This window comes from Haemaphysalis longicornis, unplaced genomic scaffold (assembly GCF_048455015.1).
Source record: "Haemaphysalis longicornis isolate Haplotype H1 unplaced genomic scaffold, Haemaphysalis longicornis Haplotype H1 scaffold_6, whole genome shotgun sequence".
NCBI classification, from domain to species: domain Eukaryota; kingdom Metazoa; phylum Arthropoda; class Arachnida; order Ixodida; family Ixodidae; genus Haemaphysalis; species Haemaphysalis longicornis.
In genome coordinates, this window is record NW_027526407.1 from 62,105,436 (window position 1) to 62,129,435 (window position 24,000).

The 24,000-nt window shown below is 45.5% G+C and overlaps 1 protein-coding gene across 2 annotated transcripts in view; it reads right to left on the minus strand.

Moving 5' to 3' along the window:
• Positions 1 to 23,115, minus strand: part of LOC144142804 (uncharacterized) — an 83,816-nt gene extending 60,701 nt beyond the window's left edge. For both annotated transcript variants that reach the window (XM_077674561.1, XM_077674560.1), the window contains exons 1-6: positions 23,064 to 23,115; positions 20,755 to 20,965; positions 16,318 to 16,413; positions 13,802 to 13,870; positions 2,654 to 2,764; positions 49 to 159 (exon numbers count right to left, since the gene is read on the minus strand). In XM_077674561.1, the coding sequence (XP_077530687.1) occupies positions 49 to 159; positions 2,654 to 2,764; positions 13,802 to 13,870; positions 16,318 to 16,413; positions 20,755 to 20,965; positions 23,064 to 23,095 (630 nt within the window). In that variant the 5' untranslated portion in view covers positions 23,096 to 23,115. The remainder of the gene's footprint in view (positions 1 to 48; positions 160 to 2,653; positions 2,765 to 13,801; positions 13,871 to 16,317; positions 16,414 to 20,754; positions 20,966 to 23,063) is intronic.
• Between the last annotated feature and the right edge of the window lie 885 nt (positions 23,116 to 24,000).

Genomic DNA, 24,000 nt, shown 5'->3' on the forward strand with positions numbered 1-24,000 from the left:
TGATACGAGAACCATTAGGCAACTGAGGTCGAACAAAAATATACATACCCCCCACGCAGATGTACCACCATTGCTTTCGTGCCCTTGGTGTTCCAGCGCTAGAGCTTGCCCCGAACCATCCATTGTGTTTCCATATGGCCCTCCGGGAGAGACGGCTGCCTGCAACATAATAAATAAAATCATAAAATCACACACAGTACATGTGCCGAGCCCCTTTTTGTAGAGGTCACCAATGTTTTACCATCAGTGTTTACTGCTGGGAAGGGTATCAAGTCGAAAACAAGTAACTCGGCTGCAAAATGTGGTATTGTGGCCAAACAGCGAATCGATGCACACACATTTCCTTGTGGTTCAAATATTATCAATTGAAAGAACACTTCTAGCAACCAAATTGGTGATGAAAGCTCATAAACGTACCAAAATATAGGCGCTAAAAAAATGCAGGACACCTAAGCCGTTTTTACGTCCAGATATGAAAGCATGTATTCGATGGTGCAATGTGTGCCTTAAATATTATGACCTTCCTTTACCTGTCATGTGTTTGTTTTGTTTCAGTTACTTTGATGCGGCCCATACTCGCCGTCGCATCGGCAAGCAAAGAGGGCCTTTGGAGTGGCCGTGCTTTGGTACATAAGTATATTCTGCCAATGATATAATTACTATGCTGACAATATGTAGAACTCACTTCAGTACATATCTATAAAATTTTTTTTATGTAAACAGCTGCAATGTATGTATTGTGTCAACTATTATCTTGTTCCCTCTGTGTATTTTTCCAACCCTCGTTGCTATTGCTCAGGGTATATCCGTATTGGCATCAGCAAGTAAATAGGATATTATCCGGTACCTACTTTACTACTTGCTCAACTTATACTTTGGTCAAATATGATAATTTTTATACAGGGGCCAGTACATGTAGTAGTTATACTTTTTAAAAAGAAATGCCACGTCGCGTAGATCATGTCAGTTCTTACTCAACTACAAATAGTAAATACACCGACCCCATCCTTTTTCGAGCCAGTATTTAATGCTTCAGCATTGGTGGTTTCATTATATATTGCCACATTTGTTAGATGCGGCTTCAGTTCATAACCTTCTTTTTGGAAGACAAGCCTGGCATTAGAAAGGTTTTCTTATTTACGAAATAATCCAGGGTTACTACAGTTATCTTCTTTTACCAGGACCTCTGGCTCCTGGTGTTGCTCACGAATGCTTACAACAGCCAAGTGTGCTGGAAATCAGTGCTATTGGCCATCGTCACTTGTCGTGTCAATACATCGCTATAAGGACAGCAAACACTAATGGCAGGAGCAAGGATAAACACTCTGGCGCAACACCGACAATTATCATAAGCATATTCTTTCAATCTTTGGGGAACGTAATGCGTGGAACTGCTTTAAGCTTCATTATCCTTAAGTTAAGTCCCCTTTTTGCTCCTTTAATTTGAAGAACAAGAAGGCAAATCCTAGTATGGCCTAGCTTGCTGACTACTAACCGCCATAATCAGAAACAAAAACAGGTATACCCTTCTGCAAACGGGCATTTCTTCGTTGTATAAAGCAAAAATATGTTTCTATGCCTTTCTAAATTGCCTCTTACACCGTTGTTTCACATTCAGGCCATGCATTAAGAAGATCCAGTCTGCTCCACCGATAACAAAAAAAGATGGTGCAGTAAACGATATTCTTTCGAAGAAGGAGGGTACGGCTTTGGTATCCAGTTGTGTAGTATTTCTGTCATTCCTTCTTCTAGTTATTTACCCGCAACATTTTCAACATGGGCCAGTTGGTACTCTTGGAACATATCACCGAATAAAAGCACAATGACAGGGCGCAAACAAGTTCCGACAAGTGCGAGGGCTGGCATTATATTTCGAAGCATCAGCATCAGCATTTTCGTTTGTAAACTATTTTTAACTACATTGTGCGAAAATCCGGCACATATTGCCGACAGAATAACTACACACGAAATGGGAACTGCGCAAAAGCTGAAAATGAGCCAACGAATGCTGGCATGCCAGATTTCTGTAGGACGCTTCTATAAGCATACCAAATTATTGAGTACAAAAGTGGATAATAATTGAAGAATTGTTGCCGCCTTCGAAGTGGAATTGCGTATGTCTGATGGGTACTAAGTAGAACGGGAGAAATGCGAGCGTGGTACTGACACAAGCACCATTTTGTGGAGTGGCAAAGCATGTTCCCGCTAACAGTGTATCAAGATGTAGCAAAAGAGTTTGGACAAGCGTTCCCGTCATAGTAAGCGAAAGAGGAAGTAAATGATGAAAAAGGAAAAGACGATGATAGTGAGTGGACACATGCCTACCACTTGAAAAGCGTCCCCTTGAGCACACCGTCATTTCTATGGACTCTAACCTGTCGGTTTTATGCAGCTCTGACACATGGTGGCACACACATTACCACACTACCCGTTCCACGGTTGCGCACTGACGGTTTCTCATTCAGTACGTCGTACGCAGTGCGTTGATGTTCTGAAGTTTTCGAAAACCTTTGATCCCTAATATTACATTTGCCGCTCTCGGACAGTGATCGCGTTGTTAGGCCTTCTTTCTTAACAAATTCACTATGTAGGAAATTTCACTTCCTTTTCCATTGGAGAACCATTAAGCAAGCAGGACAAAAAATATACATACCCCCCACACAGATGCACCACCACGGCTTTCATTCCCTTGGTGTCGCAGCGCGGCAGCTTGCCGCGAACCACCTAAGGGGGTTCCATATGGTCCTCCCGGAGGGACGGCTGCCTACAAAATAAATAATGAAATCATGAAATCACACACAGTACATGTGCCGAGGTCCTTCGGATCCAAAAGACCCGTGTGTTACCACCATTGTTTGCTGTGGTGAAGGGTATTAACTCTAAAACAGGTAACACGGCGGGCAAAAATCTGGCATTGTGGCCCAACAACCAATCGATGCACACAAAATTCTCATTGAGTCAAACACTTATAGGCGAAAGAACGCTTTTAGAGACCTACATTTGTAATGATAGCTCATAACCATAACCAAATAATGAAGCTGAAAAAAAACGGGGACACCTAAGTCTTTGTTATGCCCAGGTTAGGAAAGCATGTGTGATGGTTCAACGTCTTCCTTAATAAGTATGACCATCCTTTACCTCTGGTGTGTAGTGTTTCAGTTACTTTGACGGTGCACATACTTTCGTTCACATCAGCAAACGAAGAGGACGTTTGGAGGGAACGTACTTTGCGACTCGCCTAATTGATACATCTATCGCTAATCACCACCATATACAAATACGAAATAGGTCCCCTGCAATACGAAGGCTTATGCCACCGTCATTGAATCGCTCCCTTCCCGCGCCGCTCGAGTCCATTCTTTGCTTCCGAAATCCCTTGTCTCGTCCCCCTGTCCAGTAACGGTTCTCGCTCTTTTTCTAGACTGGTCTCTCGGTGTCCACTCTGTCGCCCTTGTAGTCTATCCCTTGAAATTTGGTCTAACTACGAGGCCAGCCTAAGTCCATTTTCTTCTTTATTTGAGCTATGATGTCTTCTACTCTACTTTGTTCTCTAATTCACGTAGCACGTTTTCTGTCTCCAAGTGCTACTCCGATCATTATCCGTTCCGTTTCCTGTTGAGCCGCTCCAACTTTGCTTTCAAATTGTTTTTAAGGCGGCAAGTTCCGGCTCGATATGTCATACCCGGCTGGGCGCATTGGTTGTAAATTCTACTTTTGAATGACAGAGCTATCTTACTTTTCCTAATCTGGGAGTGTTTGCGAACGCAAGCAACTAATACCATTTGTGCGCCGGATTTCTTTCTCGTGCTCGGGATAAAAACAGATGAGCTGACCGAGGTTGTTTTAATCGTCTGCTTGTTCTACCGTTCCGTTACATCTGTTTAATAGGGCCCCTTCGGTATGGTCATTCAACATTACATTATATTTATTTATCATCAATATTAGTCCCACTCTCATTTGTTCATATTAAAAATGTATACCCCACATCAGTATATGTCTCCAACAGACTCTTTTAGGCCAGAGTCCACAACATGGTATCTTCATCGCCATCTTCATCGTATCCCTTTGTGCCATTCTGCCCCTCCATGGCGACGAGTCAGCACACATTATCGTTGCCATTGTCGAACACAGCACAGGTTATCGGGAACCTACTTTGCTGCTTGGAATAGTTTCTGCTGCATAAACATGCTGAAATTGCTCGTATAGGCAACGGCATTTGTTGCTAAAAGACTCTTAAAAATCCACAGCCACAATGCGTTACCAAGGAAACCATGGAGGTACCGGGTTAAAAAATTCACAAACAAAGGGGATCCACAGATCGCCTTTTCAAGCTGCGTCAGAACAAAAAAAATACGCCCACCTCCCCTCGCGGGAACCCTGGTGTGATGCGATGCTGTGGGGGGTTCAAGCGCAAGCGGAGAGCAACCGTCGCCCGTAAGACCGCCGTAGAGCAGCACACCGGTTACATGCGCAGCGCGCCGGAAGGAGAGGAGACCGCGGAAAGAGAGAGTACTGCACATGCGAGCACCGCACGCAGCGCCGCCCACCGGCGGAGTGAGAGTGCGCTGGGCCGCACACCCGCAGATGTTGAGAGAGAGTGTTCGCTCTCACCTGGGCACGCGCCGGCGCCAGTGCGTCTGCCGCGGCTATGACGCAACCCAATCCACTTCAATCCAATCTAATCCAAATCCAATCCAATACAAGCCAAGCCAACCCAATCGAATCCAATCCAATGCCCCTCGCGAGAGAGTGTTCGCTATCGGAGAGGAGAGGGGGTGAGCGGAGGAGAGTGCGGACGCCGACGACGACGACGGACGCACGCAGGAAGGACAGGGCCGCCGAGAAGAGATGCTCTCAGCGTCGCATCTAAAATTTTAAATGGCAAAATTGCAGCCGGTCATCCCCGCATCCGAACGCTTACATTTCTGAGTGTGCTAAAGTTTGATGGAGTATGTGTATCTGTTTCTTTTTTGGTGCAAAGGCAACGATGGCCAAACAGCGCCAATGGAATGGTTGATCATTTTGAATGATGTTTTATTAAAATGGGGCTGTAAATGTGATGAAATTAAGTGAGGTTAGTGTGGGGGTGTATACAGCCGCTCATTTAAAACAACAATACAATTGCGGAAATGGGGATGACAGGGTAAGAATGTAAGGAATAAATATACACTCATAGCTTCCTCCCACTCTGAGGGGCCTGAGGTTACACTGGTATAGTATGCGGTTTACAGAGCCAATGTCTCTAAGGTAAGCAAAGAGGGGTTTACTTGAACGGAAGGGTTGATCACCTAAAATATCGAGGGATGAAGAGGAATCGTGTGAGTGTAGAGTTCCTGCAAGTGCTTTTTCCTTGCCTTGTGGAAGTACCCACACTCAACTAAGACATGTGTGGCTAATAGGCGATGTCCATACCTGTCAAATTGTGGCGGCGGTTTTCCCTGCAGAAGGGGCGACTCAGTAGCATGTGTATGGCGTATTCGTAGTCTGCACAAGTATACTTCCGTTGTTCTGTTGTGTTTTTCTGTGTAATAGCTGACTAATAGGGTTTTATAGTGTGGAGTTTGTTATCTGTATGAGTGTCCCAGTGTTGCTGCAAGCGTTGTCGAATTGTATTTCGGATGAATGGTTTCCAGTCAAGATAGGGAAGCTGCTGAACGTCGACGCCACAGCAAAGTGCTGTCACAGCGGCGCTCTGGTCTGCGAGTTCATTACCAGGAATGCCACTGTGTCGAGGCACCCAACACACAACTATAACCTGTTTTAAAGCGTAGGCTGCCATTATCTGTTTAATTAACCTGTTCTGCACAATGTTCCTACTTGGTTTCCGTAATGCAATGCTGTCACAACACTCAATGAGTCTCTGTATATAATGGATTGTTGTGTCTTTCTTCGTATTATGTGTTCTAGCATAATTCATATAGCATGTGCCTTAGACGTAAATATAAATATAATTGTGTTTCTATTTAGTGTCCTAGTGCTGCCAAAGTTGGGACCATGTGCAGCACATGCCACAGCAGTGGCAGTTTGGGAGGCATCTTTGTAAAAAGCAGTGTATAGGAATTTGTTTTGCAAGTACAGGAAGTGTTGTCGGATGAATTCTGTGGGTGAATGTTCTTGTAAATTTTCTGGAAGTACATTTCACAGGTGACAGCGCACAGTTGCCAAGGCGGCATGAAAAACTCGGGGAAGTCAATTTTATAACATTCAGATAAGATCACCCCAAATTCCTCTGCCTCCACTTTCACTCGGATAGAGAAAGGCACAGGAAGCGATGGACGGCTCAAAAACAGCCTTTCGGAGGATGTGTTTTCAATAATAGCATTGGGCGGATGACTTTTTAAGGATGTCACCCTTACGCAGTACAAAAGTGCCATGTATGTACGCTGGTGCTCCAAGCATCATCGATCAGTTTCGACATAGAGGCTTTCAATAGGACTCGTCCGGAAAGCCCCGGACGCCAGGCGGAGCCCCAAGTGCAGCACTGCGTCCAGCAATTTTAGAGCTGTTTTTTAAGGCAGACCCATAAACTACACTGCCGTAGTCCATATGGGACCTCAGAAGACTGTTAAAAACACGTAAAAGGCATGTCGTATCTGCACCATGAAATCGGCGGATATGGGACCTCAGAAGACCGTTAAAAACACGTAAAAGGCATGTCGTATCTGCACCATAAAATTGGCGGGAAAGGACTTTTAAGATGTTCATAGTCTTCACGCATTTCATTTTAAGTTGTTTAATATGTGAGATGAATGAATGGTTATCTAAAACAACTCCAAAAAAAGTTTTTTCTCTTTTTACGGGTATATTAACTCCCTTAAGTTGTATGGTCGTTTGCAGAGGGATCCCGCGCTTCCGGGAAAAGAGAACAGCAGATTTAGTTTAAAATCATTCTTGTCTGACCATTTGGCTAGTCGGCTCACAGCAACTTCGATCTGCCATTCACAGATATTGGAGGTGCATGACCTGAAACTGATGTGAACGTCGTCTACGTAGATTGAATAAGAAATGGTTGGTGGCAGTGCTCTCCTTAATGTATTCATTTTTACAATGAAAAGTGTGCAGCTAAGCACTCCACCTTGGAAAATGCCATTTTGTGTATACGTCCTAAATAACGCTGCACCAACTCGTACCCTTAATGTTCTAACTGACCTGTAGCTTTCCAGTGTGTTTAACATGTTTCCCCAAATTCCCAAAGTCTTGAGGTCATGCAGGATGGCATACTGCCAAGCGTGTCATAGGCCTTTTTCTGTCAAAATATGCAGATATACAGTGTTGTTTAGGAGCAAAAGAATCTTTAAGATAAGATTCAGCAGCTATAAGATTGTCAGATGTTGATCTGCCAAACTAAAGCCTGCCTGGCAGCTATCAAGGACACCATGATATTAAAAGAAATAGATAAGCCATGTATTGATCATCTTTTCAAAGAGCTTGCTCAAGCAGCTTGTGAAAGCTATAGCGTGATAGCTTGTCGCAGAAGAGGCATCTTTTCCCTCTTTCAATATAGCTAACACAATTGCCTCTTTCCAAGCGTGAGGAAAGTACCCAGCACGCCATATCGTGTTGCACAAGAAGGGAAGAGTATTGAGGGTATCTAAGTGGACATGCAGAATGATTGTGTATGTTATTTTATCGGCCCCTGGCGCTGAAGCACGGCATGTGCTGAGAGCTACCATAAGTTACTTTAGCCAAAAAGGAGTTATACCCGTCATTAGATTTCTTGTTGTCACGGATAGGCTTTTTTGAACAGACTCTTTGTATTGCAGGAATGTCTAGGTGTAGTGGGAGGAGCTGTAAATATGTTCAAAGTGTTGGTCCAGGGTGTTTGCTTGGTCTTCAAGTGTATAGCCAGTGGTGCTGACAAGAGGGGTGTCATAGGTTTTTTCCCCCTGCACTTTACGTATCCTGGTCCAAACTTTGCGTGCATCTGTATAGAAATTTATTGATGATTAAAAAGACCTACAACTATCTATTTTAGATGCGAAGCATCTCATGCTCGGGGCTGTGTTCCTCCCTCCCTCGTTGTCGTTGTTGTCCGCCATACGCACTATACTGCGCATGCGCGTCTATTCAGCTTCGTCAGCGTTTGGCTGACGTCAGCGCAGCCCACTATAAAAAGAAATACTTAGGCGGCGCCCGGTTTCGATCCCATGACTCTCGGGCCGCAACGAGAGGTACGTGGCGCTCTTCCCACTGCGCTACAAACCAAGACGGGAGCATGTGCTACGAACGCGCCACATGTCCTTCACTCATTCAAACTACGTCAAGAAGCTACTGATACAACGCAAGCACGCGGAGCTGAACGTCAACGGAAACGACTAACTGAAATCTAATGGTAACTTCAGTCGACCCCATAGCTGCTTCGAATACTACTCAGGGTTCCCCTACGGGAAGATGATGTAATTGTTTGCCTGACGTTGGATTCGCCGTCCCTTGGCTTTCGCGCGCTTGAAGAAAATTAGGTATCTTTAGTAGGATACATTCGGAGGACCCCCCAGGCCTTATTATAAGCATTTCTGGCCTTCTTGCCATGGTCATTCGACCAGGGCCTCTGAAGATTAGGTGTGGTACCGGAGGTCTGGGGAATAGAAACGCTAGCAGCATCAAGTATATGTGCTGTGATGAAGAAGCACGCTTCATCAATACCTAATTGTGTTATTGGTGTGTAAGCTTAGACTTCTTTTTAAACGTTGCCCAGTCGGCACCAGCTTCTTTGAACTTTCTGTGTGAAGTGTAACTGTAAAGGCATTTTTCTAAATATCTGAGGGGGACTGGGAAGTGGTCGCTTCCGTAGGGATTCATATCCGTTTCCCATTCGATGGATAGAAAAAGAACGGGCGAGCCGATAGCCAGATCAATGTGTGAATATGTGTGGTGTGCTGTATTGTAGTACGTGGAATGCATTTTCTTAAAGAGACAAGCTCCCGATGACAAGAGAAATTTTTCTATCTATCTGTGCATTCCGATCCCCATTGTGGACTGTGCGGATTAACGTCACCAACTAGGAAAAACGTTTCTTGCAGCTCATCTATAAGAGATTCAAACTTGGAACTGGACAAACGATATTCAGGGGGAATGTACATTGAGCAAAGTGTTGTTAAAGGGACCCTGAAAAGCCTTTTGTAAAAGTTACAAAAGGCCTGTATTGTCGCGTAGCACCAATATTGTGATGCAATGCCGTTGGAATTATTGATCTACGTTCAGTATTATCTGCGCGAGAAGCAATTAAGTGCACCTCTCCCCCATGCCGATTGATGCCTCCTCCCTCTCTGCTTCTTTAAAAGCAGCTGGAAACACTGGGAATATCCATGTGACATCGCGACGCTCGACTTCCGTTCTGCGCTTGCTACATTCCTGCGCCTAGGCACGCGTCAATCGCTTCGAACCCGCCTTTGCCTGACACCATACCTCGGGATCGCGCAGGAAGGAAGAAGAGCAGCCGGAAGCCACTGGTAGTGGCGTTGCTGGCGGCCGACCTCACCGGCGATTGGGCGAATCAGGGGGGGCGGCTCGCTGTTGCGTCAGCGGCGATCGCCGCTGCGTCAGCCGCGGTCGGCTCGCTGCGGCGTCGCGCTCATCGGCTGAGAAAGGCGATGTTCAAAAATTGTTTACAAATTATCCGCACAACGTATGGGGCTCACACTTGGCTCAAAAATCCCCCGTTATGTGTTCTACCACCTGAATGCATTTGATTGCCACCTTCACAAAGCTTTTTTGGGTCCCTTTAACGTGTCCAAAAAGCAACCGCTTCTAGGCCAGTGCGCAAATGAATAGATTGACAAGGGACGGTTTTTTGCATAACTATTGCCATGCCACCACAGCCGTGCATGCAGCTATCTCTGTCTCTTCCAAATACTGAGTATTGGTCAAGGAAGTTGGTGTGCTTAGAGTTCAAGTGAGGCTCTTGTAAACACATGACGGTTGTTTGAATTTCCTGTAGTATTTCATATATAACATTTAGGTTTTAAAATTAATCCCCAGTTCGACTGTGTTTATAGAAGATTTTGGCTGGGGAAAACTATGGATGGATGTATCACCTACCACCCTCAGGTATGATTTGGGCCAGTGACATGGGGGACTGCTGGCTTTTTCCCCGCCCCGCCATGGAGTGCAGTTCTTTCGGGCCGAGACGGTGTCATGTCCATGTGATCATCTGAGTGCTGTGACAGTGAAGACGGAATATGTTTGAATTGGAGGAAAGAATCGCTCCCACCATTGTTTGTTGGGTGTTGGACGCAGAGGCGGTTGAAGGACCCGCCACATCTACATCCATGGCCACCTGAGGTCTGTCAGCCAGAAGAAGGGGACCAACGGCAGAGCCGCCACTCATGGCGTTCGTGGCCGACGCAACACTTGCGGGTGCCACAGGTGTAGTGTCAGCTGGTTGGGCTACCTTAGACGTACGGGGGGGGGGGGGGGGGTGGGGGGCTGTGAGGCACCAAGTCTGCTTCGCAGTACTGGGTGGACGCAGTGACAAGACGCCGCTCCGCCCCCCGCGAGCGGCGTCGGCATACTTCGCAGAAGCAAAGGCGCTGAGCCTTTTACGCGTCTCTGGGTAAGAGATGTTCTCGTTGACTTTAAGATTGATTAGTTTCTTCTCAAGATCGAATGTTTCCCACGTCCTTGAGTAGGCTGGGTGCGGGCCACTGCAGTTCGGACATTTAATCAAACTCCTGTTGTAATTCTCTGTGGTGTGGTCGTGCTCTGGGCACTTTGCACACGGTAAACGCCCAGGGCAGCTGTTATTACTGGGCCCATAACGTTGGCACTTAAAGAACCGACGTGGGTTGGGAACATATGGTCGGAAGGTACATCAAAGAAAGCCTGCATTCACAAAGTCAGGTAATTTGATTGATTGTAGGGTTTAACGCGCCGACGCAACGCAGGCGATGAGGCGCGCCGTAGTGGAGGGCTCCGGATTAATTTTGACCACCTGGGGATCTTTAACGTGCGCCGAAATCTCGTACACACGGGCGTTTTTGCTTTTCGCCTCCATCAGAAAAGCGGCCGCCGCGGCCGGGAATCGAACCCGCGACCTCGTGCTCAGCAGCGCAACGCCTTAGCCACTGAGCCACCGCGGCGGGTGCAAAGTCAGGTAAGGTACTGCGATTAAAGATGAGGACTAAATGTTTGGTTTTGATTTCCTGATGTTCTTGACGCATAGTGATTTTCTTTACTGCAATGTCGCCCTGGTCGCGCAGGCCCTCGAGGATGTCAGAGTCAGTTTCATTGCAAAGATCAGATTCAGATATGACACCTTGTGATGTATTTAGCGCTCGGTGAGGAGTGACTGATTTTCAGTTCGCCAATCAGGGTTTGTTCCAGGACATTTTTTGATTGTGCCGGGTTGCTTACTTCTACAAGGATTTCTCCAGAGGTGAGTTCCTAGGCTTTCTAGTGTTTCTCTACAACACGTTCAATGCAGTTACCTATGAAAACGGATGTAGATGTCATTGGCTTTGTATTCCCAGCTGAAAAAAACCATTGGCCGACCAATTGGTTCAATTTGCCACCCAATGGGTCCAAATGGAATCCCAATTGGTCCAAATGGAAACCCAATTGGTCCAAATGGCCCTATTGGAGCGATCCGAATTGGGCCCATTGGCTCGATTAGGATGGCCAGTTGGCCCAATTGGACCCATTGGCTCCAACTATAAAGTTAATACTACTGACTGCTCCAACATGATGACCCAATCGGGGAGCCATTTTGGATAGTATTTGGATAGTATTCAATTACGACATCAATTGGCTGAAATTTAATTCTCTCTCTTACTCTTAATTTGAAACCTTCAGAAATGTTCAGAACTTCAACCTTTACAAATGTATATTTATGAGGCAATTATCTTTGATATTACAATCAGCAATTCAAGATAAAGTCCTTAAAAACATAACAAACAAACACTAATGAAAACTTTCCGACACGAGTAGCAAAATTGTTTTGAAATAAAACCCCGATCCAATCCAATCGAATCCAATCCATAGACGGACAGTGGACAAGTTGTATTCAACGCACGTGGTGTTGGCGGTGTAGGTCGTAGGCGTGTTGGTCGGTTGCACACGCAGTCTTCTCTGACTGCATTGGAAATGTAAGGTGGTCTGCAAGAGTGTGAGAAGTGGCGATGATGATGTCGCACACCCATAGCAGTGTTTCAAGATGCATCTTTACGCTGAACGCCGCTAAGCCTCGCACCGAAGGAAGCGTGTCTGTTTATGTGAGTATACTGTTTATATGCGAGTTTTCCTTGCCATTTTCACTCCTCATAGCGTGAGCGGTGTTATTAAGAATTAATTTGTCTGCCTAAATATATTTCAGGGCTGTTCGTGTTACGATTGACGGGTTCACGGCGTCGCCGCGCAATGCAGTTCGCCATGCACGGGACGTTGTTGAAGAGGTGAGCTCACGCCACGCAACATTTCAGTGCCTTGTTTTAATGCGCGAAACTGCGGTTTATTATAAAGTTAACCCATTGTTCGCTTTTGTCACTCACTTTGTGAAGGTCCAGCCAGCCTGCGGCGAGCGGAGCGCGGCATGGACAATGGCCTGTGAAAAATTGCTTAAACGACGAACTGTCTGCATGCTGTGTATACAAACAGAGCAATAAAGATATTCATTCATTCCAAGAGTTCTTGTATTTGTGATACAGGTAACCAGCGCACTGCAGCGGCAGCTCAGATGGAGTGGCTGCGGCAGTGGGATGAACCAACTAAAAGTGCAACAAGTTGGCGGCCAATGGGAAGACCTATTGGTGTTCCAATGGGTCGGCCAATAGGTCGCCTAATTGGACGGCCAATGGGTCGCCCAATTGGCGGGCCAATGGGTACGCCAATGGGTGCCTAAAACATTATTGGCCGACCAATTGGCCGATCAATTGGTCGACCAAATGGAACGCCAATAGGTCGGCCAATGGTTTTTTCCGGCTGGGTTGTCTTCGAATGCAATGATCAATACACGGGGGAAGTTGTCAGGTATTTGGAACGATAGGCCAGGCAATGGGGGAAAGTTCGCCTCGGTGCGGCCCCTTTGGGGGGCCGATCAGTGTGTTTCGAAAATTTGGAAAGAACCATGCAGCATGGAAAAAGTAGGGAACAAGGGTACTTCCTTCGCTCGGTTTACCCTGATGCCGGAGAGGTTCCGGACCTTCCTGCTTGGTAAAAAGACAGGGAACCGATCAGCCGCAGCTTGAACACGGCTCCGACGGCATCCGTCTGTGTTTCTACCCTTCACCTTAAAACTTCTGGCCACGGTAGGATACAGCGCGAGTGTGGGGGCTCGGGGACCACGGTGTCGGCAATACCGTCACCAAGATTACTCAAGGTGCTCCTTGAGGGGAAGTTGGATGGAGTAGTTTCTCCTCCTCATACCATAGTCATAAATTAAAAATTCATGGGTTGGTATGTTTTCTTAAAATGCAATTAAATACTACGTAATGAATGCTTAATTGCCAAAGCAACTCCTTGCCGTTATTGACAAGCATTTACGACGCTTGCGTGCATCATATTGTAACCACAACTATCAATCTAGTTTACGAAAACAGCAACAAGAACTTGCTAAAAGTAAAAGCCTAAAAAAACAATGAACAACCTTATATACACCGGAGAAGCAATACTCACATACTTCTTTGTGGTGAAACGACTTTGTTCGTCACTCGGCGCCGCATCCGGCAGAAGTAACTCTTGCGTCAGCAACACCATTAATAGCAACATTTCTATCCCATATCAACAAGGTGAAAATACCTATGGTATGTTCAGGGAACGAGGCCTTCTAGTAAACCGTTACATAGAGATACCGTGGTATATTACTCACCTGGTTATCAACCAATGGACGAGGACTTGCTTGTAGCAGCAGCTTGGGGTGATCCTTGTAGATGTGCCCCTAGGAATAAAATCTATATAAATTTAAAATTCTTCCCAAAATGCGGAATTTCTTAGCGCAGTGGTCCAAAATTGCTAAAGGGAACTAATACCTACATTGTCTGTTGCGGACACCAATCGATGGACCTTCATTTTATGCTGGCCATTTTGTGGCTTAAGCGAAACTTTAGTAGTAGGCATCAGTTTACCGGGAGAAAAATATTGTTTTGAATTCCGCGGTATTCAGTCATCCGACAGAACAGTTTTTCAGCAAATAGTAGAAAAGATTTTGTCTCAATATGTAGTATTGCGATAAAAAAATTTGTAGGCTGTTTTAAAGGTGTGTTTATTTCGTTTAATAGGTAAGCTGGTATTGTCATGGATGTATTCAATATTTCGCCAGGGTTCCTATTTTTAAAATCAATTTTTTGAGCGTGTGTATATCCACGCGAAAAATTCAATATGGAGATTTTCACAACTTTGGTCTTCACCATATGCAAAACGCAAAGCCCGCTGTTAAAATTCGGCCAAGACACCGCGCCACATATAATCAAACTACAAAAACAATGATACGTTAAAGATACTTTCGATTAATTCAAAGAAGTTTTACAACTTCAGTTGACCAGCTATGTTTTCAATGCATTTTAAAGCTATTGATTTCGATTTCGCTATTGTGTAAATTCGGTTAATTCGTAATTGTGCTTGTTCTCAGCCGGAAACTATCTGCGGAGTTCGCGTTTCTAGGCGGACATTTGCATCCTGAGATCACTAACCGTCAGAAATAGAGCCTATTACCTGCATGCACGTGCCAAAGTGAAACCGCGCGCCGACAACCGCGTTTGTATCAAGGAAGAAAAAAAGAAATTGAAGAACACAAGACCATGGCAACGAAAACTCAGTTTCTTTTGAACTTTGATGGAAAGACAGGATGAGTCCTTATGTAATTTTTGAGAAGTGTAAATAACATTTCAGTATTGTGTGGGAAGGTTGGCTTATAAAATATATGCAACACAGTCGCTCACACGGTATAATGATTCTAAATTATTTTAAAGAAGCCGCTAAACTTTGGAATAGCCAAGACAAGGCTGTCTTCCTCGGCGCTGCATGGAAGCAGCCCCGCTAAGGTCGGCGTTTTTCGCTTACGTACTAAAGCATGTTGGAGTGTGGCACCTTTGCCTATATTCGGAAGAGCTTTCGCGATTTCGTCGCTCACGATTCTAATAAAGAAACAGAGTTCGCGAGAGCGCGCTCGCATAGCGGGGCAACCTTGTTTATATTCCACACGGTAACTTACGCTGCCGCGACGGTCCGCTAAGAGGCCCAGGTTAGCGGACCAGGGCCCCGCTCCGGTATCGCCGCAAGCGCCTTTGCGCGTCACGCATGCGCAATGGCGCTCCCGCTAGTTATCGGAGCAGAGCGGAGCGCCAGGAACGGTCAGCTGAAACTCTCTATTGTATTTAGAGCGACAGCTCCAGTAGGCTACAACTTTCAAGTTCATTCATCGCGTCGCAATGACCTTCAGCCGCCGGCCCGCAAGATGTGCCTTTCTTATCGCTTCGCTTGTTTGGACCTTAAACGCTACCACGTGACCTTACGCAGGTGAAACGGCTGCATCAACAGCGCCTTAGGGCCCAGCAGCGGCTGCGTTGTCTGTGCTTACGGTTCAGCGCAAACAAACCATGTGAATAGGCGAAGGTTAAAGACTGATGTACGAGAACACTGCGCTGACTGGTGTTACAGGATCGAAGACTAAAAAACGCAGCGCGCACGCGCACGACATGGCTGAGTTGCCGGCTGCTTTGCCTGCGCTTGGTAACTCAGTCTCGCAATTGCTGGCGTGTTGGCCGGCCTGTCTGTGCGTGGCGTTCAGTGCAAGCTACAAGGTGAGTCCAATAATGTAGTAGATATGGTAGGCAAGCTACAGGATGAGTCTAATAATGTCGTAGATATGGTAGGCAGCAGGCTGCTAATTCTGAGGATGGGCTAAGCTTTCCCGACACACTGTGCGCATGGTGTTCACGTTCGGGATTAATAAATTGTATTACAATGGTTAACCCTGAGCCATTTTTATGTCCAGGGGCGTACAGCGGTTTGCGGCGAGATTTGCCGGCCGATCAGACCGCTGTTTTCCATCGTAGTGGTGGAGGGTGTAATTTCCCGTAAAAATGATGGCATGCTCACCTCTGCACTTTTTTAAAAATCCTCTCATATTCAGCCCTGGTTAAAAATATTTTTGTTCGTTAAGAATTTATTTTTTTATTCCGCTGGGTATAGTGACAAGACGACAAAAAGTTTAGATTTCGCTTTGCGCCTTGAAGAGTACGAATTTTAAACATATGGGATGAGTTGATGTTATTTGACGCAGACAAAAACCTTCCCTAACCATCACCTTTACTAAAAAAAATGGTTATCCAAGGATTGCCAACAGGAAAGGAAAAATAGGTAGTATGCACTGTGGAAAATTTTCACCTTAATTTTTCCGAAGTGGATGAATGCACTGCATCCTGGGCAAAGAACAGCAGCATCCTTTATAGCAGCATTGTGAGTCAAGGGGACAGTCAGTGGCTAAAAAACAAAAGAAAACAAAAACCGGCGAGCGAATGAGCCACCAGGCGCAAAATATGCATTAAATCAGCGTCACCACCAAATACGCACACCACTTACTTATCTCAGCATCCCCAGTGAGCACAGTATTCCGACCACACCCACATTAAGTAAAAATATCCACACCCCGTAATTACACCACACACATTTCTACCGTCACTTTTCGATTTATTACAAAAAAATTCACTTCCTGACACAACCGGAAAATGTCGGCAAAGAACGGCTTCATCCCTACAGCGCGAACCACAGTGGGCGAGCATCGTCGATAGATGCGAGGTTAAAAGCCTCCATATCACTAAGTTGTAGAACTATTATCGCAGTGATTTGCAGCTCGTATAGTTCCACAAGCTTACAGAAAAGGATGACGTATAGCTCGATTACAAAAAAAGATCAAAAACTTACTGCCACAATACTTAAAGGAGCCATGAAGAGAAAACAAAAGTTTGTTTTATTCGAAAGATTAGGTGTTTCATAGTACCCCAAGCGCTTTCCCGGAAGCAAATGATGCTTTATTCACTGAGAAATAAGGCAATTTAAGCCAAAATTTTAAATCTCCCGCTAAAATTGCACATTTGGTGACGTGAGCAATGGCGTCACACGGGCCGGTCCATGAAACAGATACTTAGTATGCCGACTCCATATAGCACCCATACGCGGGAGTCGACCGAGACGGCGGCCATTTTAAAAATACTAGTAAAACCTAGTGCACCCGCAGCCCTAGTCATGGAATCGCCTGATCCGGAGAACAAAACTCTCGCCGAGGAGCTCGGGCTTGCATTTAACAACCTCACACCACTTGAACGCTCAATGCTTCTAAGTGCACGAGCGGCAAGAGTTGTGGGATACGCGGTGGACGGGAAAGCGACCATTTCGCGATAGCCACAACAGACGAACGCCCTGCCGTCGGCACCGCTGCCTCGTCAGCCCCGTCGCGACGGACGAATACAGACTGGTACGTATGTGCCGTATTTGTATTACGGTTAATAATAGTTCAACTTCAGTAGCAGTATCGCTTATGCCAGTTGGCCGGTGTCGTGTATGGAAAGCCGTTCGAGCGAGCTCTCTCCCTAGCAAAAATTCTGATAGAAACTTGTATTAGTCTTATACATTTTTGTATTAGGTGTATAAGACATGTATTAGTCTTATACAAACTTGTATCAGTTTTATAAGTTTCATATACAAGTTGTATTAGTATAATACAAATACACCTATTAGTTTGTATTAGTTTACAAATACTAATAGAGACGTATTGGTTTTAATAAAAACTAATACAAATGGACCCGCAAAGTGCGATTTCCTGAATTTTTATTTTTTCTGGAAAATCACAAGCCAAAAAAGGTTGAAATGATCGCCCTTGAGCAATAATGTTTATTTGGTATATTATTATAAAGCGTTTTGTTCACTAACAAATCTCCGTAAATCTCTGACCAAATTCTTATGCAAAATAGGTCAACTTTTTTTTTCATTTTCGCTCCTAAAAAATGCGCTACATGAAGAGCGCTGATGGGAGCTGGGAGTGCTGCGCCAGCAATAAGCCACCTTACCTAACCTAGCGTCACTAAATAAGCTACGCCTTTATTTAGTGACGCTAACCTGACCTAAAGGCCCTTGATCGGCGTTTAAAGCAGATGATAGGACTTTAACCTGACCGTACCTGCGAGGCTGCAAGAAGAGCAGCAAGAAATCTAACGAAGCCGAGAAAACTGCAACGAAGTCAAGCCAAGCCAAGCCAATGGTCTTCGTTAGGTAGCCAAGATGGCGACGGTATCAAATTGCGGCTAGCGTGTGTGTACGTTCGGGAAGAAGACGGCTAGAAGGAAGCGGCTTCTAGCGTTATTTCACATCAGACGCGTGTGCATCGCGTCATCTAGAAGTGTTGGAGATGTGTCTAACGCCCGTATAACTTTGGCAAGTATGAACCAGGCCGCAGCGCGATCCATCATGGACCCGTCACCTCGCGGCTCCGGACATCTTTGCTCTGTCTGCTATGCTGTTTAACGAACGCCTGACATCGAAGAAAGCGTGTGCATCACGTCATCCAGAAGTGTTGGCGATGTGTCTAGGGCCCGCCGAACATTGACAAATGTGATCCGGGCCGCCGCCCGACCCATCTTTGACCCGTCACCTCGCCGCTTCGGACTCCTTTGTTCATTCTCAACGGAATGCCTCACGAAGAAGAGACTCCATTCGAATCGCGTTTTGCGGAAAGGTGAATGCCGTTTTGAAGTTGAATCGAAATGGGAATGGTGTTCAATCGGCCATTAATGCGCTCGATATGTACCTAGGCTGGACCGTACAGGTTTGACGAGCTTTTCTGATTGAATGCTGCAGCTATTTTGTGGATTCGCATTGCAATTTATTCATTCGTTCTTAATCAGGTCACGAACTTATGTAACATTAAATTATTCAGCCAGATTTCTGTCAGCCAGAGGAATTTGCCTGTGTACCCTGATAATAAAATGTGTTGCCATGTTCCATTGCTTTGTTCGAACTTGCACTGGTTCTCATAGAACTAGTACACTCTGGTAGACCTATCAGACTAATACAGTCTGACAGACCTATCAGACTAATACACACTGATAGACCTAATAGACTAATACAGACTAATAGACCTAATAGACTAATACAGACTGATAGGACTAATAGGCTGATACAAACTGATAGACCTAATAGACTAATACAGACTGATAGGTCTATTAGTGGCAATAAGCATATACGTGTATTAGAATTTGTATCAGAATTTTTGCTAGGGCTGCTTCGACCAGAAAGATACGAGCGTCAATGCGCGGTGTTTACGGCATTTTTTCCCCCAAGGTCAGAGCGCCTCGAACCCGAAAATTCGTCTGCGCGACGGCGAGATGTCGAGCTCGGCCAGGCAGTATTTTGGTACGCATTGGCGCACACGCTTGCGTGTTCGTTCGGAACTTCAACCGTTTACTCCACCGTTCTTTGTCATAAAAAGAATGTGCAGTGTGTTTCACGGGCATTTAGCTCACTATGCAAGCTGTAAGCCCTGCCTAACATGCGTTTGCTTTTGCCGGCCTCCGCCAATCGCAGAGCATTCCCAAGTGACATCACAGGTTCTGTTGCGGAAAATGAGCTGGTGGGTCGCATGGTCATTTCCTTTTTTCCTAATTATGTAGCTTATTTGAGCGAAGTTTGCGTTATAAGTGGTGTCGTTATGGTTCTAACGAGGCAATCTTTCGAATGAACCAAACTTGTGTTTTCTCTTCATGGCTCCTTTAACAGCAACGCCTTACACTTCACATAAAAGTGGTATAAAACCATGGATTTCAGAATTTTCAGGCTGTTCGGCAGAGAACACCAACATGCAGTGTACCATTGGCCCCTAAATATCAGTTGTAATTTACTTTACAGACCGAAAATGATTGATTGATTGATTGATTGATTGATTGATTGATTGATTGATTGATTGATTGATTGATTGATTGATTGATTGATTGATTGATTGATTGATTGATTGTGAACAAATAGGCCAACTGCACTCAAAATTTCAACCTCTTGAAAATGTCATTTCCGTAATTTCTGCCTACAAAGACTGCAAGATACAAATTACGACCATTGAAATATGCGAATCTGCGGCGCAAACGACCATCGAAAACAAAACCGAAATTGCGGAGAGCGCGGCCATGACGCCAAAACTGAAGTGACGTTCCACTCGGCCCGCGCGGCCGCACGCGGAACGCTTTTCCCTCGCCGCAGCCCTAGTAGAACCGCACCCAGCGGAGCTTGACCGGTTCTCCTGACTGGTCGTAGTAAAAATAGAGTGAACTAGAATAGAACTCTAGAATAGAACTCTAGTTAAAAGCACTGGGCCGGCCCCAATTTGACTTCCGCTTCATGGCTGTTTGCGAGGAGCTGCGTCGGAGCTGCGGAGCTGCAAGGAGGAGCTGCGTCGCCTGAGATGGAGCTATTTTAAACGCTTTTAAATAATTAGAATGCATTTCATGGGGCTTCCGGTCATGTCCCAGTTGCTTTGGCGGTACGTACTGGACGGTCACAGTAAATTTGGTCGAGGTGAAATTTGAGCGCAGTTGGCCTCTAACGCGATGACGCTGCACAGGCGATGAGGCGCGGGGTACTGGAGGGCTCGGGAATCATTTTGACCACCTGGGCATCTTTAACGTGCGCCGAAATCTCGAACGCACGGGCGTTTTCGCTCTTCGACAGACCGACAATACGTGCTGCTACAAAAGCGGATATTCATTTTAAATTGAAGGCCCTTTTTGAACAAAATCCAACGTCTTTGCTGTAGTTTACAAAGAAGAGAATACACAATACCCGTTGTATTTCGGTCGTTGTGCTGTCGATGTCACAGGTGTACGACCTGGTAGACATGACACAGACTTCGCAGAGATGGTGAGAACATTGAAGCTTGAGCAATGACTCCGGGAAAACACCGCAGCTCACACACTTTGCTAATCTGGCTGGGTTTGGATGGTAAAACCGGGTCGTGATGCCCCCCGTTGGAAGGCGGAATTGCAAGAGGGAACTGAAAAAAACAATCGTCATAATCCTCATCAAACAATGGCCCATCCCCAATCTTTGAACCGCGGACGTTTTGGGGTATGCGAATGTATTCCGGCTCACAATTGTTTATTGCACTTATCAATTGACTTGCTGTCTGCCCTTGCATCCAGTGCCGTCTCTCGGCGACCTTCCTGTTTCCCTGATGGTCCACTCGTTGCAAATCTTCAAAATTACCGGCCCAGCCAATCTTAGTCTCCTTTTAAGACTAGAATACTAGGAGGGCTCTCCACCACTCCGGATGTACCCTCCACTCCCACTGCAATACACTTAAATTCCCTACCATTACCGTAAGTTCCCCCTGCCCACATGCTGGTCAGGCTCTCAGAAACGCGCAAGTGGGGACGTCTTCAAACCTACAGCATTCCAATAAAACTGTCCTCCGGCACATATACCCTCAACATACCCCTAAAACTGCCCTGCATTCGACGTACTGCGATCTACATACCACCCCGTAAGGAAATGACACCACAATCCGTATCCCGTACTTTCCCTTTCCCCCGAGAATTGGGACTGACCAGCTAGCGGTCGGGACCGAGCCCAGGCGGTAGCCTGCGGCTTTCTGAAATGAAAACATGGCACGCAGATTTCCTTCCTTTTCTTTTCTTTATTATCGCCTCCAATAAACGTTTTTTCCTCCTCCTTCTTTTTCAAATAAAGGCATAGCTATGCAGAAATAGAGGACACCAGTGGGACGTGACAGTAAACCGCCGCAATGGGCTAATAGTATTCCCTCTCTCTTGGTGCATTACGGGTAAAGTAAGGACTTTAGATATAGTACATCACTGTTGTATACGAGGTGATCTACAACACAACGTAAATGAAGATGATAGCTACCCAAATTTTGCTCACTGCCTAGTTAGGAAGTCCGTGTGTTTCACTAAACACAGGGACTTCCTAACTAGGCAGTGAGCAAAATGGGCCAAGTTGAGTGTTGTGCAGGAGTCTGTCTCCCTTATAAAGCCAGGTACCGCAAAATGAGGCCTCTAATTTACGTGCCACCGGAAGCGTCACTGCCCACCCAACTGGGGTTACGCCGAAAGAAGTTACAATCACCTCTCGCGTCAGTGTGGTCGCCGTGGTAACCACAGTTGGGCATTGGCCGAATTTTGAGCTCTCAGACCATTCGCTTGCGAATCGTGGGTTTTCACACTGAATGCATAAATGAGCACGGATCGCATACGCTACAATCAGTGTATGTTTTTCTTCGCTGCAGTCACACTGGAATTTGTCACGTCAGAGTTCAGCAACAAAAACCTTCCGATGTTGATACTTTACGCTTTTGAAGTGGTTTACACACCTAAAGTAGCCGAAATAGCCGCGCTAAAAGCGACATTCTTCAACTCAACAGTTTATCAAAATCACCGACCACTCAAAACGACTCCCACACCCAATTACTGACTCCGAGATAATATATATAGCAGGCAACATCTGTCGGTCTCATGTGGCTGCTGATGCTTTACCCTTTGCCGTAAGTCAAACTAGTCTCGTAAGCCTAGTGTCGCTCCTTCCTGTAGCTCATTGCAAAAAAAAAAAAATGCAACTTAGCGAGGGAAAGTTGTTAGCAACCAGACCGCCTGCATAAGCCCCAAAGCGGTCGTCACATCAATACTGCTCAGAGTAACACCAGTATGCCAACACTCGTGGAAATCTGCGTGCGAAAGGGAAACCTGGGTGCTTCTTTTTGCCTAAACTAGGTCCCTTCCTTATAAAACAAAATTTTCTCATAGGTGATTACAAAGCTTCGTCTTCAAACCAAAGTAGGAATTAACGCAAGGTCAGCATTGATAATGCGTCAGTGCTCTTTGAGCTCGACGTACTTTGCACAGGAGCATATGCCATGAAAAAGTTGCTGCTGCGACATTCAAATGCGTTTTACCGAAGAAAACATGCAGTTTATGTATCTCACTCTCCATGTAAAGTACAAGCATGTTGCAATCACTTCGCGCTGTTCCAAGCCGCGAAAGCTCTCTAATAATCACATAGTTATTTGAACTATAAACCCACTGACTACTCCGGGGCAGTAGAAAGCGAAGCATAGCGAATAAATGAAAAGAACGAACCCAGGGACCATTGCTTGCTTCTCGTCACCCATCTTGCAGGGCCTACGGGGAAACTGTGCGCTTATCTCATTTCAGCAGGGGAGTGTTTGCCAGCGCGCCGTGCGCATAACGCGATAATGGATGTGTGCTTTTTTTATTTCGTTCCCAGCGGCGTTTGTTCCGCTTCTCGAGCGGCATGCGATTCTGAGGTTCTTCGGAAGGGCGCTATCGTCACTGCGCTCAATACTCACCTCCTTTTCAGCCATTTTGTCGCGGGCTGGCGATGCATAATAAGTTCTTTTTACGCCGCCCCTTTTCGCGCAAATTGCACGCCAGCACACGCTCCGGCGACGCAAAAAAAGTGGCAAAAATGCGCAGAAATTCGGATAATTGTCTAGTAATGCGCAACATTCCTGCGCCGCTTTTCTTCATTTTGAATTTTTCGGAGCCATATTTCGCCATGCATAGCCCATTGCGTAGGGTTATTTTAGGTACCGAGGGTATTTGCTCGTTTCATTTCGCCGATTTTGTACATTTACACTAATTTAGCAATGAAGTGCATTAACTCCTTCAAGGGCCTTAAACGCTTCTTCCGTTTTCCGAATATTGTTCGCTTTTCTAATGTTCTTTACCTGGCTTAATTATACTTATTTTTGTTATACCGGTATGAAACACAGAACGCTTGCTTTCTCATTCGTAACATTTATAACTATTTTGTTTATTTTTGTTGTTCAACATCTCCGTTTGTGCTTTTTCAGTTGAACAATTTTCAGTATATTGTCTTCTAAAATTTATATACATAACTCTTCCAATTAAATTCTTTTGTGGAAATGCAGAAAGTTACACGGTTGATCCGTTTTCAAAACCCGTTTCATTTCCATCGTTTTTTCCTCAGCTTTTGCTTCACCTTGGTAATCCGGGAGAGATGGATAAGATCATTTGTTTTATTTAGTAAGTT